This window comes from Monodon monoceros, unplaced genomic scaffold (genome assembly GCF_005190385.1).
Source record: "Monodon monoceros isolate NGI ecotype Baffin Bay Population unplaced genomic scaffold, NGI_Narwhal_1 Super_Scaffold_20, whole genome shotgun sequence".
NCBI classification, from domain to species: Eukaryota; Metazoa; Chordata; class Mammalia; order Artiodactyla; family Monodontidae; genus Monodon; species Monodon monoceros.
The window spans coordinates 23,493,294-23,509,134 of NW_021703777.1; the positions used below are offsets into that span (position 1 = coordinate 23,493,294).

The 15,841-nt window shown below is 37.7% G+C and overlaps 1 protein-coding gene across 1 annotated transcript in view; it reads left to right on the plus strand.

Annotated features, from left to right (window-relative positions):
* The first annotated feature begins 1,633 nt into the window (after window positions 1-1,633).
* The window catches only part of SMARCA5 (SWI/SNF related, matrix associated, actin dependent regulator of chromatin, subfamily a, member 5), a 46,453-nt gene continuing 32,245 nt past the window's right edge, over window positions 1,634-15,841 (plus strand). The window contains exons 1-6 of the mRNA XM_029235617.1: window positions 1,634-2,193; window positions 5,372-5,446; window positions 10,545-10,711; window positions 13,105-13,205; window positions 14,693-14,793; window positions 15,564-15,743. Coding sequence (XP_029091450.1) covers window positions 2,017-2,193; window positions 5,372-5,446; window positions 10,545-10,711; window positions 13,105-13,205; window positions 14,693-14,793; window positions 15,564-15,743 — 801 coding nt within the window. The 5' untranslated portion in view covers window positions 1,634-2,016. The remainder of the gene's footprint in view (window positions 2,194-5,371; window positions 5,447-10,544; window positions 10,712-13,104; window positions 13,206-14,692; window positions 14,794-15,563; window positions 15,744-15,841) is intronic.

Genomic DNA, 15,841 nt, shown 5'->3' on the forward strand with positions numbered 1-15,841 from the left:
TTCCATCAGGGAAGTTCTCATAAGTATTTATTGAGTGTCTATATGTCAGCTACTTGCCTAGACACTAACTTTTTACCCTTCCACACAATCTATTTTTGGTGAAAGTATTTTTTAGATATTAAAAATAAGTTTTCTCAATATAATAATACACAAATTCATTTTAGAAAAAATTAAAAAATACAAACAAAAAAGAATTAGGAAATATACACCAACAATCACTTTCAATACTTTTATGATTATCCTTCCAAAGTTTTATTCATATTTTCGAACTGCTAAATTTTCTTTTCAGTTAACACTATAGAATAAACATTCTTCTACATTAATTGTTGTTAAAGGTCAAGAATAGTTCATTTTGTGGGTGTACAATAGTTTTAAAATCATACTTTCAATGTTGGACTCTTAGCCTATTGCTAGTTTTTTTGCAATTACATGCGAAGCCTGCGATGAACATCATTTAGGTATTCTTCTTTTCATATATCCTTAGGCGGTTCCTTATAGTCTCAGAAATAGCATTTATAATGGGCTGGGGGACATTTTTCCAGATCTCAATTAAAGAATTATCACTCGATTGGTTAAAAGTTTGCAGCCTATATATTCATAGGAGATCCCTTCTGTTTGAAATTCAACATAATCAACAGTTTGCTCAAGCCTTAACTCTTTAAAAGTGTGTCTCCTTTATTCAATACGTACTGATGAGATACTGGACATGGAAATACAAAGATGAATAAGAGCCTGTGCAGGGCAGATAGCAATTTATTGCAGTGTGCACATTTGCTACTGAATAGAACACGCTGCGCTTAAAATCTGCAGCAGATGGGTGCGCAAGACCCTCAGGCTGTGTTGAACAGAGGGCAAGGCAGTGTACAAACCAGTGATGAATAGTTGTAACATTTCTTAAGAAGAATGTACATTTTAATTTAATATTTGGTGGTTGAGGAAAAGATACAACCCATCGCCTCTTACCTATTGATTACTCACGTTTCTCACTTACATGGTGGTGGGCACAGTTTGCTTACTTTCAGCATGTAAATTCAGAGGAAATACCGCCTAACTCTGCACCGAAGAGTAGAAGGAATTTAGAAATGACTGATATAGCTAACATCTGATGACAGAAAAATAAAAAATCACACTAACGGGCACTCTTCCCTAGACAACAAAACAGTGAGACGTCAACTGGAATAACCACAACGTCGTCAACACAGTGGCGTCACGCGTATAAGCGAAGGCGGTTAAAGTGTTAAGGCCTGCCCAGACCTCCATGCTGCAGTAGGCAGCGCAAAACCTGTGCAAATTTTCAGGGAGTGCCGCCGATCGCTGCCAGCCACAGGAGATGCGGCGTCCGGGGACCGTGTGCCGTTAAGAACGCCTGTAAGTTTGCACTCGCGTCTTGCCCGGGAGCGGAAGCACAAACCTACGCGTCCGAGCCCTCCCTTGAGGCCCCGCCCACTCCTTGCCCTAGAGCTTGCTGGGGGCCCTGGAGGGGGAGTGGCCAAGGGCGAGGAGGAGAGAATGCGCATGCGCAACTGGAACTCAGTCATTTAGCCAACTATCAATCTCGCGAGTGTTGAAAGTCGGTGGCGTAGGTAGTAGACCTGGATGTAGGCGAGATAGATGATATCTACCAGAGGAAGAAGAGGAGGCGGCCAAGTCACTGCGCGCTCCCGGTTCCTCTTTCGCTTTCCTTTCCTTCTCCCTCAACCCTCCGCCCTACAGTAAATCAGCCCGCCTTCCTGACCTCAGTGACCCGGGTGACCCCGCCCACTCTCGTCGACGTGATTCCCGCCGTGAGGTAAAGCGCCGGTGGAACCCCGAGCCCGGCGGAAGAGGAGGACGACGAGAGGGGGAGGCTGCTGGGCCTGGCTAGGGCTCGTCGCGGAGCCGCGGCGAAGGGGGCGTTCGGGTGGTCCTCTCGCTCCTCCACCAGCTCATTGCGACGTAGCCTCCCAGGCCTAGGCCTCCTCCTCATCTCTGCCGGGCCCGGCCTCTGGCAGCAGCGGGTGACGCAGAAGGAACATCATGTCGTCCGCGGCCGACCCTCCGCCACCCCCGCCTCCCGAGAGCGCGCCTTCCAAGCCCGCAACCTCGGCCGCCGGCAGCGGGAACAACAACAGCAACAAAGGCGGCCCCGAGGGCGTCGCAGCCCAGGCGGCTGCCTCTGCGGCCAGCGCCGGCGCCGCGGACTCTGAGATGGAGGTGAGAGCGGCTCGTGGCGTGGGGAGACGGCGGGATAGGGAGGAGGAACTGGTTCCCTCGCCTCTGTGTTAGTGATGAGACGCAGAGCCGAACTTCACCCCTGTGCACCCAGATTCAGCCTCGGACCCTGTGGATCCGAAATGATGCTCTCACCCTTGGCCCTGTGCCTAGCCTATCCCAGCCGACTCAAATGGATCTCTGGCACTTCACATTTACATTATTTGTCTCTTTGGCGAACCTTGCCAAACCCTCGAACGCTCTTGTTAGACACATGTTCTTGATTACTGAGGCCGAGTGGGATTCTACCTTTTTTTTTTTTAAGCTAGACTCCCATAATTCCCTCGCCCATCTCTGAATCTCGATTTTAGTTTCCACTAAACTTGGGGGGAGGGCGAGGGAGATTTCCCCTTAGGAAAGAGGGTAGATGGGCGCGGTGGGGAAGGCATTTAAAAGGAGCGCCTCTGAGGACTCGGGCCTCCTTTTCTTCATCCCTCCTTGCGGGGGAGGTATCTGTTCCGGGCAGAAACAATGGCGAGAGCTGGATAGCCGAGGGCGCAGTGGGGATAAGCGGGGCGCAGCTGCTCCCTTGGAGGGAGAGGAGGCTCCTCCCAGGCACTGTTCCATGGGGAGGGAACTGACCAAGGCGGCAGCAGCTGTCTTGAACCCCCATCTCATTTGGGGAGGGGTGATGGATGGATGGATGAATGAGTTAGTGAGTCAGGGGCTTTCAGACCAGCGCAATTCCTCTTTGGGGGCCTTGGCCTTTTTTTTTGAAAATTGGTACCTTTCGCTGCCGAGCCTGTCTTCTGGGCTGGGGCTGGCCGGCCAGGGGATGGTGACAGTACTGCGGGGGTGGAAAGATTGGGGAACTGCCAGGCGGGTCTCTTGGGTGTGCTCCAAGGCTTTGCGCTGTCTGGGAACAAAGTGATTGCTTGCTCCTTCCAAATTTTATTCTTGGCCTTCAGTCTGTTTTGAGATATTTTATAGTTGCAGCCCAAAGATTTCTGGGAGTTTTCCATCCTTGGACAGATTGAGCGAAGGTAATACTGTTCTAAAAACGAACGTTGCTGCAGGATTAATAAGGAATTGGTAGCGCAGTTTACCATTGAAGCATTTGGCGCAGTAGTTTTATTTGGGCAACAGCGGTCTAATCTAGGGTGAAGTAACATGTTACTAGTTTTTGAAAGAACTTTTAGGTGACGGTGGGTTTTGGTGGATTAGGACATCTGGTGTTCTGTAGTTTTCAGTGACGAGATTTGTTTCAAATTCATATCTGGTGTTGCCTGTTTTCTCTTTCTTCAGGTTTTAAATGGTTCTTTTGCATTCCCAGGGTTAACTTGGATTCCTGCTTCGTGGTTTAAGGGGGTTTGAAGTTTGACACTAAAAGCAATTGTATGTAAATATGCAGTTCTCTGCAAATTGCTGTCCTTAGTTGTCCTCAGCTTCTGAAAAGGGGCTGTCATTCAACTATTGGAATAACAACCAAAGTCTCACAAGAGATGTTACGGAAACATCAGAAAGCAGAATAATTTAAAGCCTAAACTAAATATTTTGGCTTTCACTTGCTATTTTTAAGTTAAAGTGGAATTAAAATTTAACTATGAATATTAATGTTACAACAAGTACCAAATGATGTCAGTGGTATTTTTATTTGCCAGATGGGGAAATTGAGTCTTCTGGTAAGTAGAACCCACATCTGGCTCTGAAGCTGACCCTTTCCCCGAATATCTTGCCCTTTCATATTCTTACAAAAAAGGTGTTTGACGATTTCATTTATTGAAGAATGACTTAGTTATTTTTACTTTCTTAGAATAGGAACATCAGTAATTTTATCAGTCTTTTTACTGACTAGTTTTAGTTTTTATTTTTTCCTTCACATTATACTGTGATTTTTCTTTTCTTGGTCTTTTAATTTGGGTTTTTCCAAAATCATTTATTTTCTGACAGAGCCCACTTTCCTAGAAATATTAGCTAGCTTTCCTATGTATTAGGTTAATTTTTTCTTTTTGCTTGGTACTGATAGGTCACGGAAGCAGTCTCATTTTTTGTTTATTATTGTGATCTTTTTGGCAATGTGGATGGGGCCTGTCTTTGTTCATCCTCATTTCTCAGTATTGACTCGACTGATAGGTAGGTACACTATATACCAATAACTATATGACCTCAAGAGTCCTAAATCCAAACCTTTTTTTTTTTTTTAATTAAAACTGTGAAAGAAATAATGACTGCTGTTGGAAAGCACATCTTATTTTTTTAGGATGTATTTGACCTTCCGTGGTATCCCATTACCATTTTGTGAAGTAGGCTAGGTTGGTGGCTTTGTCATTTTTACTTGTGGAGACCAGGGATTTGTGATGAGCTTAAGGTTACACAGGTTCCTACAGGTCTTAGCAATGAAGTTAGACTTGAATTTGGGTCAGTTGACCTCTTACTTTTAGTGCTATACCAGCCCCATCCCCCCAACTTTTTAATCACAGGTAGCTTTATTACAGTATGTATTGACACACACAGATTAGTACATCATTAATGAAAATTAGACTTTTACCAGCTCTTCTTATGTTCTTCTAATGGATGAGTGGAACTTTGCAGTGTAGTTGTTGCTGTTATTTTGTTGTTTGTGGTGTTTTGAATGTCAGGGTGAATACATTTGCAAAAATAGCACATTTATTACCAGTTAAGGAATCAGATTGTACTTAAAGGGTATTCACTTTAGGCTGCATGATGAAATTTTTTAATTTTCCAGAAGATGGGAATCACCGTGACTAATGCGGCTTTCCAGGTGTATATTTGTGTAGCAGTACAGTAGATACTGCAATTTTATGATTAAAAGGGAACGTATTTTCTTCACATTTTATACTGTTGAATTTAGCTTCATAATTTTTGATTAGAAAACGAAACATTTGCTGAAAGTAATTTTGTTCTGGGATGATGGAGATAATAATCTTGTGTTTCAGTCTTGGCAATAGCCATGCAGTTTACATATTTGGATTAAATAAGTTGTTATCATCATGGTATTTTTCATCAAGGTTTCCTATCAGGTAGGATGACAGCCATTTAAGTATCTGGGAAATTTGAGACAGGAGTGTATTACTTTGAATGTGTTTTGGGCAGAAATCAGTCTAATAATGGTGTGTTGAGTATTCTTGAAGAACAATCCATGATTTTTCCCTCCTACCAGGAAGTATTTGATGATGCGTCTCCTGGAAAGCAAAAAGAAATCCAAGAACCAGATCCTACCTATGAAGAAAAAATGGTATGTTCTAGGCATATGAAGAGTTTTATATAAGCTTTTATTAGGTGATTAAGTGTACCAAAATTGAAGCACAGATACCCAATTTAAATATGTATAACGTGGAGTACTATAACTTTTGTACCTTACTTGACTTACTTGACTGTGTAAACCAAATATAGAAGTATTGCATGAATTCACATATTATGTAAATATGTGGGTTATGCTAACACCCCTTATATTTTAAGATTTAGCATTGGGAGTGAGGTGAGTTAAAGACCAGAGAAGTAATTATTCAAGGTAATGTTTATTCTGCATGTGTCTGGCATTGTATTCTACTGGTTATAAAGCAAATAATACATGCTCCTTGCCTACAGCCTTCTTACAATATGGATGGGATCTTTACAAAAGAGAATATGAATGTTATACTTGAAAAATACCCAGCTCATGTTTCATATCCTCTTAGGAAACTTTGTTTTACCCTAAGTTAACCAGTACCTACAAAGAGCTTTAAATTTAAATTTAGATTCAATAATAATGACTAATAGTGAATGATTATTATGTAGCAGGCCCTGTTCTAAGTGCTTTGTATGGATTAAACTCATGTAATTGTTTTGAAGTCTTAAAAAGTTAAAATAGCAGGTGTAATAATAACACCACTACACAACACAGTATGCTTCTTAAGAGTGGGGACAGTGTCTTCATCTTTCTGTCTTCAACACCCAGAACAATATCTGGCACATAGTACATTTTAACAAATCTTACTTTCCCCTTGTTCTTTGACTTTCTCTTCAATATCAATAAATGTTTCTGAATCTCTTAAATAGCTTCAAAATCCTAAAAGTATGCACATGTGTATATGTATACACATATATAGTGTGCATAATACATATTGCAATATGTAAAGTAGAAATGATGTATTATTCTATATGATTTGTATTACATTTATATATGTGTATATCTGTAACTGTCCTGCTGCCTTTCTTTGCTGTCAAACTTAATTGAAGAAAAAGATATAATTTCCAGCTCTACTTTTCCCATTTGTTCCTTTAATGCTTCACAACTTAGATTCTGTCATTAACACTGTACTAGTGATTCTAATGGCCAGTTCTTTGGCTTAATTGTAGTTTGATTTTCCTTGCTGTCACTTGTGTTTGACACCATTGACCACTCCACAGAGTTTTTTCTTGCCTTGAGAGACCTTTTTTTCCTTGATGATATCCTATTTACTTGACTAATTCCTTTGTCCTTCTCATTACATTCTGAACATTTGTTCTTGGACAGTTTGATCCTTGTCACTGGTTTTCATCTGCCATCTCTAAGTGAATACTTCAGATGCCTCCAACCATTGCATTTTCATTTGTTTGTTGGACATTTAAGTCCCTTTGGTACCTCTTATTTAGGAGTATCCAAAACTGAATTCCTTATCTCTACCCCACACTTACACTTAGGATTATCTCAATGAATGAAACTTTCTCTTAATAAATACCCAAGCTGTTACAGTACCTCATAGTTTTAATAGTCTTGGCAAATTTAACTTCATAAATATTTCTCTTATCTTTTCCTCATCACCCTAGTTCAGTATTCTTCTGTTGCATGAATTATTGTGTTGGCATCTTTATTTGGTTCCTTTCTGATGATCTGGCTTCTTCCACATCTCTTTGTGTTTTTGCAAAGTATATTTACAACACAAATCTGATTATATAATGGAGGTTTTCATGGTTCTTTACAATGCTTCTTGTCTTCACGGTTCCCTTTATTGTAAATTTTTTCTCACTTCCTACAGATTTTTTAGTCTCCTAGTTTAATTTCTTTTTTCAACATCATGATCTTGAGAAGCAGTTTTCTTCCAAGCAACTTCTTTATCATCTGCTAGATCCTATTCATAGGTAAGTCTTGATATCCACTCTTCATTCTTGAACCCAAGATGCTGAGTACTACTTGAGAAAACTAAAATAATAGTGCTGACTGGTACCGGAATAAGTTTATGGTTTTTACTGTCTTTGGCTTTCAACAATCCCATTTAGCCATTCTAAAACTTTGCCACTCTGATTAAGTGTTGTACTCCTTTTCTGCCACACCCTCATTTTCAGTCTTCCTCCACGAAGAATTGCAGGCCCATCATCAATTTACTTCCTCTCTGTTTCTAAGCATGTATGTTCTACTGTCCTGGTCATTTCCTTCTGTCTTAGAGAAAGAAGCTTTTTCCAAGGCTATTGATTTTAATCTTCCATTTGATTTTATGCTTCATTCCTTTTAGGTTCCTAATCTTATTCTATTGTTTCTGATTTTTAGGAAGCGATTTTTCTCCTTAAACCTTTTTTTTTTAATTGAGGTGTAGTTGATTTACAGTGTTGTGCCAGTCTGTGCTGTACAGCAGAGTGACTCAGTTTTACACATATATGCATTCTTTTTTTAATATTCTTTTCCATTATGGTTTATCCCAGGAGATTGGATGTAGTTCTGTGTGCTAAGAGTAGGACCTTATTGTTTATCCATTCTAAATGTACTAGTTTGCATCTACCAACCCCAGATTCCCAGTCCATCCCTCTTCCTCCCCTCCCCCCCATTGGCAACCACAAGTCTGATCTCTATGTCTGTGAGTCTGTTTTTATTTTGTAGATAGGTTCATTTTCCTTACCCCTCTTTTAAGATCTCAAGTCATTTTTATCTTAACCTTCTCATTTTTTCAAGCAGCAAGGTCTTTGCCTGTTATTCCCCTCAAACCTTTGCCACAGTTCTACTGAAAGCTTATTCTGTGTGTTCTGAACTTGGTTTTTTGCAACTAGTTTGTAACCGAGAGAGAATTTTGGAAATTATGGAATCTTTTGTAAGGCCCTGGTGAAACTTATATTTAATTCTTTAAGACAGTAGTTCTCAAACTTGACCTTGTAGAAGATAACAGAGAACAGAGATCTTGGATATTTTTGGTCTGATGGATCATGAACCACACTTTGAAAAAATACCACCTTAAGACATCTAGAGCCATTAAAGGTTTTTGAGCATTAGAGAGGTGTGATAAGGTCTAAGAATTGGGGGGACCCCCTCCCTTCTCTGTTGAAACATTACCTCTGTTCGGATTTTCCTGATCTTCCTGGTTAAAATTTCAGTGCTACTTGCACTTGCCATCACTCTGCTTTATTTTTACTTTTGAGTATTCATCATTTTCTGACAGTCTTACATAATTTACCTATTATGTTCTGTTTTCAATATTGGATTATAATGAAAACTTCCTAAAGAAACAAAACACCTTTTCTGGTAGACACACAGAAGTATTTTTTGAATTGAATAGGTATTTATGAAGAAAATGTTGATTTGAAAATGTTTTTAAAGAAGTGAAGAATACATATTCAGTGATTTGAATACTGTAGAGTAGCTTTTACTTTAAAATATCTAGACTCTGACCTATCTGAATTTATTTCCAGAGCTTATTTATCTTGATCCAAACATAGCAACAATAATAGTCTTTTTTAAGTAGCAGCATCTTTCTCATTGCATGTTCTTGGCTTTTCTTTTATTATACATGTATTAGGAAATGAAATTGTGCAAAATACATATATGTATATGGATCTCAGTTCAGTACTTTAAAACAGTTTTTCAGTCTTCAGAAACAAACAACTGAAGCTTGTCATCTATAGGACATTACTAAGGAGAAACATGTTGACCTGTTGTTAGTTGTAGGGATTGGGCTACATTTGTGGTCCAGTGAAACAGTCACCCTGTGCCTTCCAGATAGCAAATTGGGCTTCAGTTTTACCTTGGTATGATTTTTAAAAATTATGTTTTCCTTTAAAAAATACATAGTTTTTACAACATTACGATGTTTGAGTATCTCTGGTGTTTGCTAGGTAAAATATTGTTTTGGAATTCATTCTAAAATTGACATTTTAAGCATTTATAGGTAGAGATGTTGAGTTGAGTAACTGGTTTCTGTTTATTGAACTCTTGTCTTCTTGTTTCTCCTTTTTTTAACCAAACTGTTAGAGTGTCTGTAAAAAGTCTTGTCTTAAAGGCTCTAGATTTCCCTTGTTTATTTATTTTTATTTTTTTAAATTTTATGCAGTGTTTCACAGAACTAACCCCCGAGGGTTTTTTTTTTTAAATAATTCTACAGCATTTCTATTTATTGATTGATTGATTGATAGGCTGTGTTGGGTCTTCGTTTCTGTGCGAGGGCTTTCTCTAGTTGCGACGAGTGGGGGCCACTCTTCATCGCGGTGCTCAGGCCTCAGTGTCGCGGCCTCTCTTGTTGAGGAGCACAGGCTCCAGATGCGCAGGCTCAGCACTTGTGGCTCACGGGCCTAGCTGCTCTGCGGCATGTGGGATCTTCCCAGACCAGGGCTTGAACCCGTGTCCCCTGCACCGGCAGGCAGACTCTCAACTGCTGTGCCACCAGGGAAGCCCCACCCTTGTTTATTTTTATAAAAACTTGATTTCAAGATCTTAAATGTTTTTTGGTTTAAATTCTTCCATTCTCTTTGTGTGATAAATAGGGAACATTCAAAGCAGTAGATCTTAGATATGAAAATAAGAAATGGTATTAAGAACTGCATTGTGTTAATGAATATTTCATGAACTTAATAGATGTTTTTCAAGCCTGATAGCCTTTTAAAATTTAAAACAGCCTAACTGATGAATGACCAATGCATTTTCCCCCCTTCTGAATAAATACACTTGTATTGCATAATGTCTTTTGATTTTTTATTTGATATTTTTTCGTCAACTGTATTGAAGTATAATTGACACACAGTAGTTTTATATTTGTAATTCAGTGAGTTTTGGCAAACACATGCGGTCATTTAACCACCTTACAGTCATGATGTAGAACAGTTCTGTGATCCCCAAAACTTTTGCTCCTGCCCTCATCCCCTTGCCACTTCAGATCTGCTTTGTACGAAATCACTACTTAGAATTTCATATAAGTTGGATTGTACAGTATGTAGTCTTTTATGTTTGGTTTCTTTCATTTAGTATAATGCTTTTGAAACTCATCTGTGTTGTTACCCATAGCAGTAGTTTGTTCCTTTTAATTTCTGAGATTGTTGTGTGGAGGCATGTTGAAACCTTGATTTCTGAAGTTGTATTAATATTCTGATAAAATATGTTTTAAAATTTTTTGCAGCAAACTGACCGGGCAAATAGATTTGAGTATTTATTAAAGCAGACAGAACTGTTTGCACATTTCATTCAGCCTGCTGCTCAGAAGACTCCAACCTCACCTTTGAAGATGAAACCAGGGCGCCCACGAATAAAAAAGGATGAGAAACAGAACTTGCTGTCAGTTGGCGAGTGAGTAATATTTGATACTTAATAGTTGAAGCAAACTTATTTTTGATAGTCTTCATTAGGAGCATAAAATCACTTTATTAAAAAAAATTGTTTTGGTGCTGTTATTTTTTTGGCCTGATTGGCTTGGCAGGATATAGCCATACATGTATAAATAAATAAAAATTTGCATAATGCTTTATTTTTATATGGACTGAATAGGGAATTCAGATGTATTCCACTCCTTGGAGTGGAAACAAATGCAGAGGTTAAGCGGCCTATTTAACATCACCTAGAAGGAATTAGAATAATCCAGCTTTGAACTTAGATCTGACTTGGGGTGTGCTCTGGTCTCCTAAACCACATACATGCATTGAGGGTATTGCTATTATCTGAAGTCTGTGCTTGTGTGTGGATGTTGTGATGATTTATGCCACAGCAGTTTGTTTAAAATTTTTGTTACATACTTAGTTATCTTTATATAAATTGAAGTGTCAAGGTGTATGATGACACTGTTAGGTGGTGGTTCAATATGTGTAAAGTAATTCTTACATGTTGAATTTATAAATTCTTTTTTAGAATTTGTGCTGGTTGGATAACTAAGATGTTCAGTTTGTAATAATAAATTTAGGGCAATCTCAGCTCCCTGGAATGGCTATATGTAATTTCCAAAGTGAAAAATGAAATGTGATCAGTAATTAAAATATGCTAGGTTATCTAAAAGAGGAGAGTACAAACTGTTATCAACACTGTTTAATTTACTACATAGTATACAGAAACATGGAGGTATTAGCTCTATCTCAAGGGCATTATCATCAAAAAGCATATTACCTTAATTTTATTTGGGGTATTCTACTCATCTGATATATCTTTTTTGCTAATCCATTGTTTGTAACCAAAGTGCTTTTATTTTAATACGTGTGAAACTTCATGAGAACTTTGCAATTCAGATGTATTTAAATTTTTCAGACTTGAAGTTTGCAGCTGTTTAAATAGCGTCAGTCTCGTGCTCTGGAAATGCAGACTGCTGTAATGGATATTGTTATGGGGTCATCAGTATGATGGCATGAGAAGAAACACTTCTATTAAGAGCCTGTAAGATAAAGATACCATGTAGTAAATAGATAAAAAATTGTTCAACTTTGATCTTATTAGTGTTGGTGAAGAAAAGGAGTCTTGGTTAATAGATTTCTTTTCTACCCATCAAACCATCTTAAATGGAAAATTAGCTTAAGTGAAGTAATTAGGGTAATGGTACTGTCCTGTCCTTCAGTAAAAGTAGATACATGCTTTTTTTCCCCTTTCCATCATCTAGTTAACAATCAATGATGCCTCAATTTGAAGTAATAAAGCATATTCCAGCTTTTATCTTCAGTTTTAACAACCATAATAATTATCTTGATAATATATTGTGAAGGAGATTTTATAAAGAAAAAAACGAAGTTAAAATTCTCAGTTTATGGAGAATAACTTGGGGTTGGGGGGGCGGGTAGATCTTTGCATAAGTTTCATAGGGTTGGAATGCAGAGAAGCACAAGAAATAACACTTACACTAAGACCTTCTGATTAGAAGCACATAAAACAAACAAAAACATCCTTGCATTTTTATTGCCTTGGCCTGTATTTCTGAGGAATATTTCTCTGTCTGGGAAGGCTGATTATCCTCTCCCATCAAGCATGTAGTTTTGGTAGAAATAAGCAGTAAGTTAGATTCAGAGGTCACAAGAGTGGAATAATCTACTGTTTTCTAATTTAAATGAAAATATTGTTGAAAATATGAAGGTATAATTGGAAACTTGAGAATTGGGGAGTAAATAGTTTTACTTACCTGAGTCCTTTAGAGATTAAGACATCTGGCAATATTATAACTACAGAAAATTAGTTATTAAGAGGAAGTCTCTGATTCTCTTGGGATGTAGAATCTGGGCAAGTGTATTTAAAATGCTTTGAGTAATTCTGATGAATCTAGTTAAGAGTCATTGCTTAAGCCCAAAGTCTCTATTCTGCATATTCTGCAGCTTTTGGTGAAAGCTGTAGTTTTAAAAATGTGACTTCTGGTACTATTTCAGGTCGAGGGGGGCAAAATACTTAACTTTAAAATGCAAATTATGAGGTTTTTCTGACTGCATATTTCCTTGAAATTAGATTATCACATTTATGTTTATCAGGTTCTGGTTAACCTAAGGTATTACTCTATTTTAAAAACTGTATGTATATCTTAGAAAGCCATGTAAAACATTTCAGGTTTAAATTTACTAATGATTTCTACTGTTTACTTTTTTGTCTTAATTTTCATCCCTGTTAAGAAATTATTGTGTAATCTTGGTCAGCCTCTTGACTATTATGTTGAAATAGTAGCTGGTAGTCAAAATTAAAGCCAAAACTCAAATCACTTGATTTTATTTTAAACTTGACAGCTATCGGCACCGAAGAACAGAGCAAGAGGAGGATGAAGAATTATTAACAGAAAGCTCCAAAGCAACCAATGTTTGCACTCGATTTGAAGACTCTCCATCATGTACGTTACACATATTTAATTACTTGATCTCTGAAACATCCCCTTGTGAGATATCCTTTGGTTAATGTTTTGGATTTTTCTTGGCTGTAATTTATAAATGGAATTTTTAGTGATCTTTTGAAATTTATTGATAGTGAAATGAACTTCAGATATTTTTTGGATGGAAGCCATAGTATATTAGTACAATAGTGGTGCTGTATTTCAAAGGGTCATAAAACGCCATTGTGCTTGTTGTGGCCTGAATGTATATGTAAAACTGGGAATGAAGTTTGCCTTATATTTGCCCCAGATAAGAAGACTAATGTGTAAAAAAGGGCACTTCATAAAGACTGTTTTTACTCATCTTCTGATTTTCTGTTATAAATTTTTTTCCAAAATGTACTTGTTATTAAAGGTTTTCCAAGAGAAAACATGGTTAACAAGGTTTAGGTTTTACCCATATATGATCTTGGTTGTCTGGTGGCACGGTTGTCTTCACTGAAGCCCAGCGTTTTTTTCCTGACCTCCTTTCTCTGTCTCACTTGATGACAAGTTTGTATGATCATAGTGGTTGTGAGCAAAAAAAAATTTATAATAGTCAATATAGGATGTATAGTTTGGATTTGTTATCTTAATAATTAGCAAACTGAACTTCGGGGAAGATAGGATTTGGTTAGAAATTCAGCAGGCTGGTTAAAGCGTGTACCTCCAGATTTTTTTTTTTTTTTGCTACACAGTACGCAGTTTCCATTTCTTTTCATGAAGCTAGAGGCCAGAACCAGATTTACAAGGAGAAAGGAAATTTGAATGATTTGTTATCTCTTTCTCACATTCCTACATTGTAACTAGTTTTCTCAGCATTGATGAACTTTTCATCTCAAAGCAGTGTTTTTCAAAAGGGATGGAGTACAGAATACATAGTTTTTTTAAAAAGTTGGGTTATTTATGATCCATATACTTAGTAATTATTATGGGGTGGGAAATATGTAATAAACCCTGAAAGAGATACAGTTCCTTTTTTTAGGACCCCTTGGAAAAGTAAAAAAAGTAAATTAAGGAAGGGTAAAGGAAAAACAATCTCTTGTAATTCCTATTTCCCCTTTGTTAGGACAAAAACAAAGTCCCCAGAGGTCATCAGGGAAGGTGAAAACGTTTGGTTAGAAACACTTGTAGTAACATTGAAAAAGGAAATAGAGAGGCCAAAGAGTCTCTAGGACCAGTATATGGGTAACATAGGAACTGAGTGATTGAGGTACTCTGATGCCTCCTGTCATGGTTCCTGTACGCGGTTGTCTTCCATATCCGTCATCTCCACTCCAGACCACCGTCACTACCTCCACTGATTTGAAACTTGCAAAATTCCCATTCTTAAGACCTAGTAAAGAAAGTACAGTCAGAATAAACATGTGTAGGCCCAAGTTAAACCTCTGAGTATCAGATGGAGGGGGAGCTTCCCACCTGTTTTTATTGTCTTTAAAATGTGCATGTCGTTTTTCTTTTGTTCTTAGATGTAAAATGGGGTAAACTGAGAGATTATCAGGTCCGAGGATTAAATTGGCTCATTTCTTTGTATGAGAACGGCATCAATGGTATCCTAGCAGATGAAATGGTATGTGTTTGATAGCTTTGTACAAATCCACATTTTATAATTTAAAACCTTATACATCATTAGATTTATAAAAGTTAAGGCTTGCAGCATATAGTTTATTGATTATACTCTAGAACTGTTAGCAAACTAACCCTCTGTCAAACTGATAAAAGCTCACTTTAGTTGCATAAGTGGGATCTTACATCTGTACTTCAGCTGTGAGGAATTATTATCTATGAAAGTATAATAAATTTAAAAATAATACATTTTGAGAAACATGCCTTTGGTTGACTTTTACAATGTAATGATTTGGCCATCTCCCTTCAATTCTACAAAACACAGGCGGTGGGGTCAATTGAATGTCATCGAGAAATATTTTATCCATGATGGTAGCTTGTACAGTTCTGTCCCGTAAAACATTATATCTTGTTTACTATTTACTAGTTATGTAGTGAATGTTTTATGTTTCCCTATAGCTATAGTGCCAAGACAGTTGCTTAGAGAAAGTATGGAATCAAAAGAAATAGGTCTCAATTCTAGCTCTGCTAGGTGACCTTGGGAAAGTCACTTGAATATCTGGGCCTTATGGAGATAGTAATAGTACATCCTTCAAAGGCTTGTGAAGGTTAAATGACGTAACACTCGTAAACTTGACACATACCAAGTTTTTGCCATTTGTTAGCTGTACACATAGCTTTTCTTTTAAATGTTTCCGTATATGTCGGGAAGGATGAATATGGAAGTCTGTTTTGTTTTTGTATTTCATTGCTTTGTGTTTATTTTTCTTTCAGGGCCTGGGAAAGACTCTTCAAACAATTTCTCTTCTTGGGTACATGAAACACTATAGAAACATTCCTGGTCCTCATATGGTTTTGGTTCCTAAGTCTACATTACACAACTGGATGAGTGAATTCAAGAGATGGGTACCAACACTTAGATCTGTTTGTTTAATAGGAGATAAAGAACAAAGAGTAAGTTTCTCATATTTCATTACATTTTTGATATTAAAAGAATTTGAATTTAGGTTTTGTGGGAGGGGGATAACTAGAGGAGGGATAAAAGGAGAGAA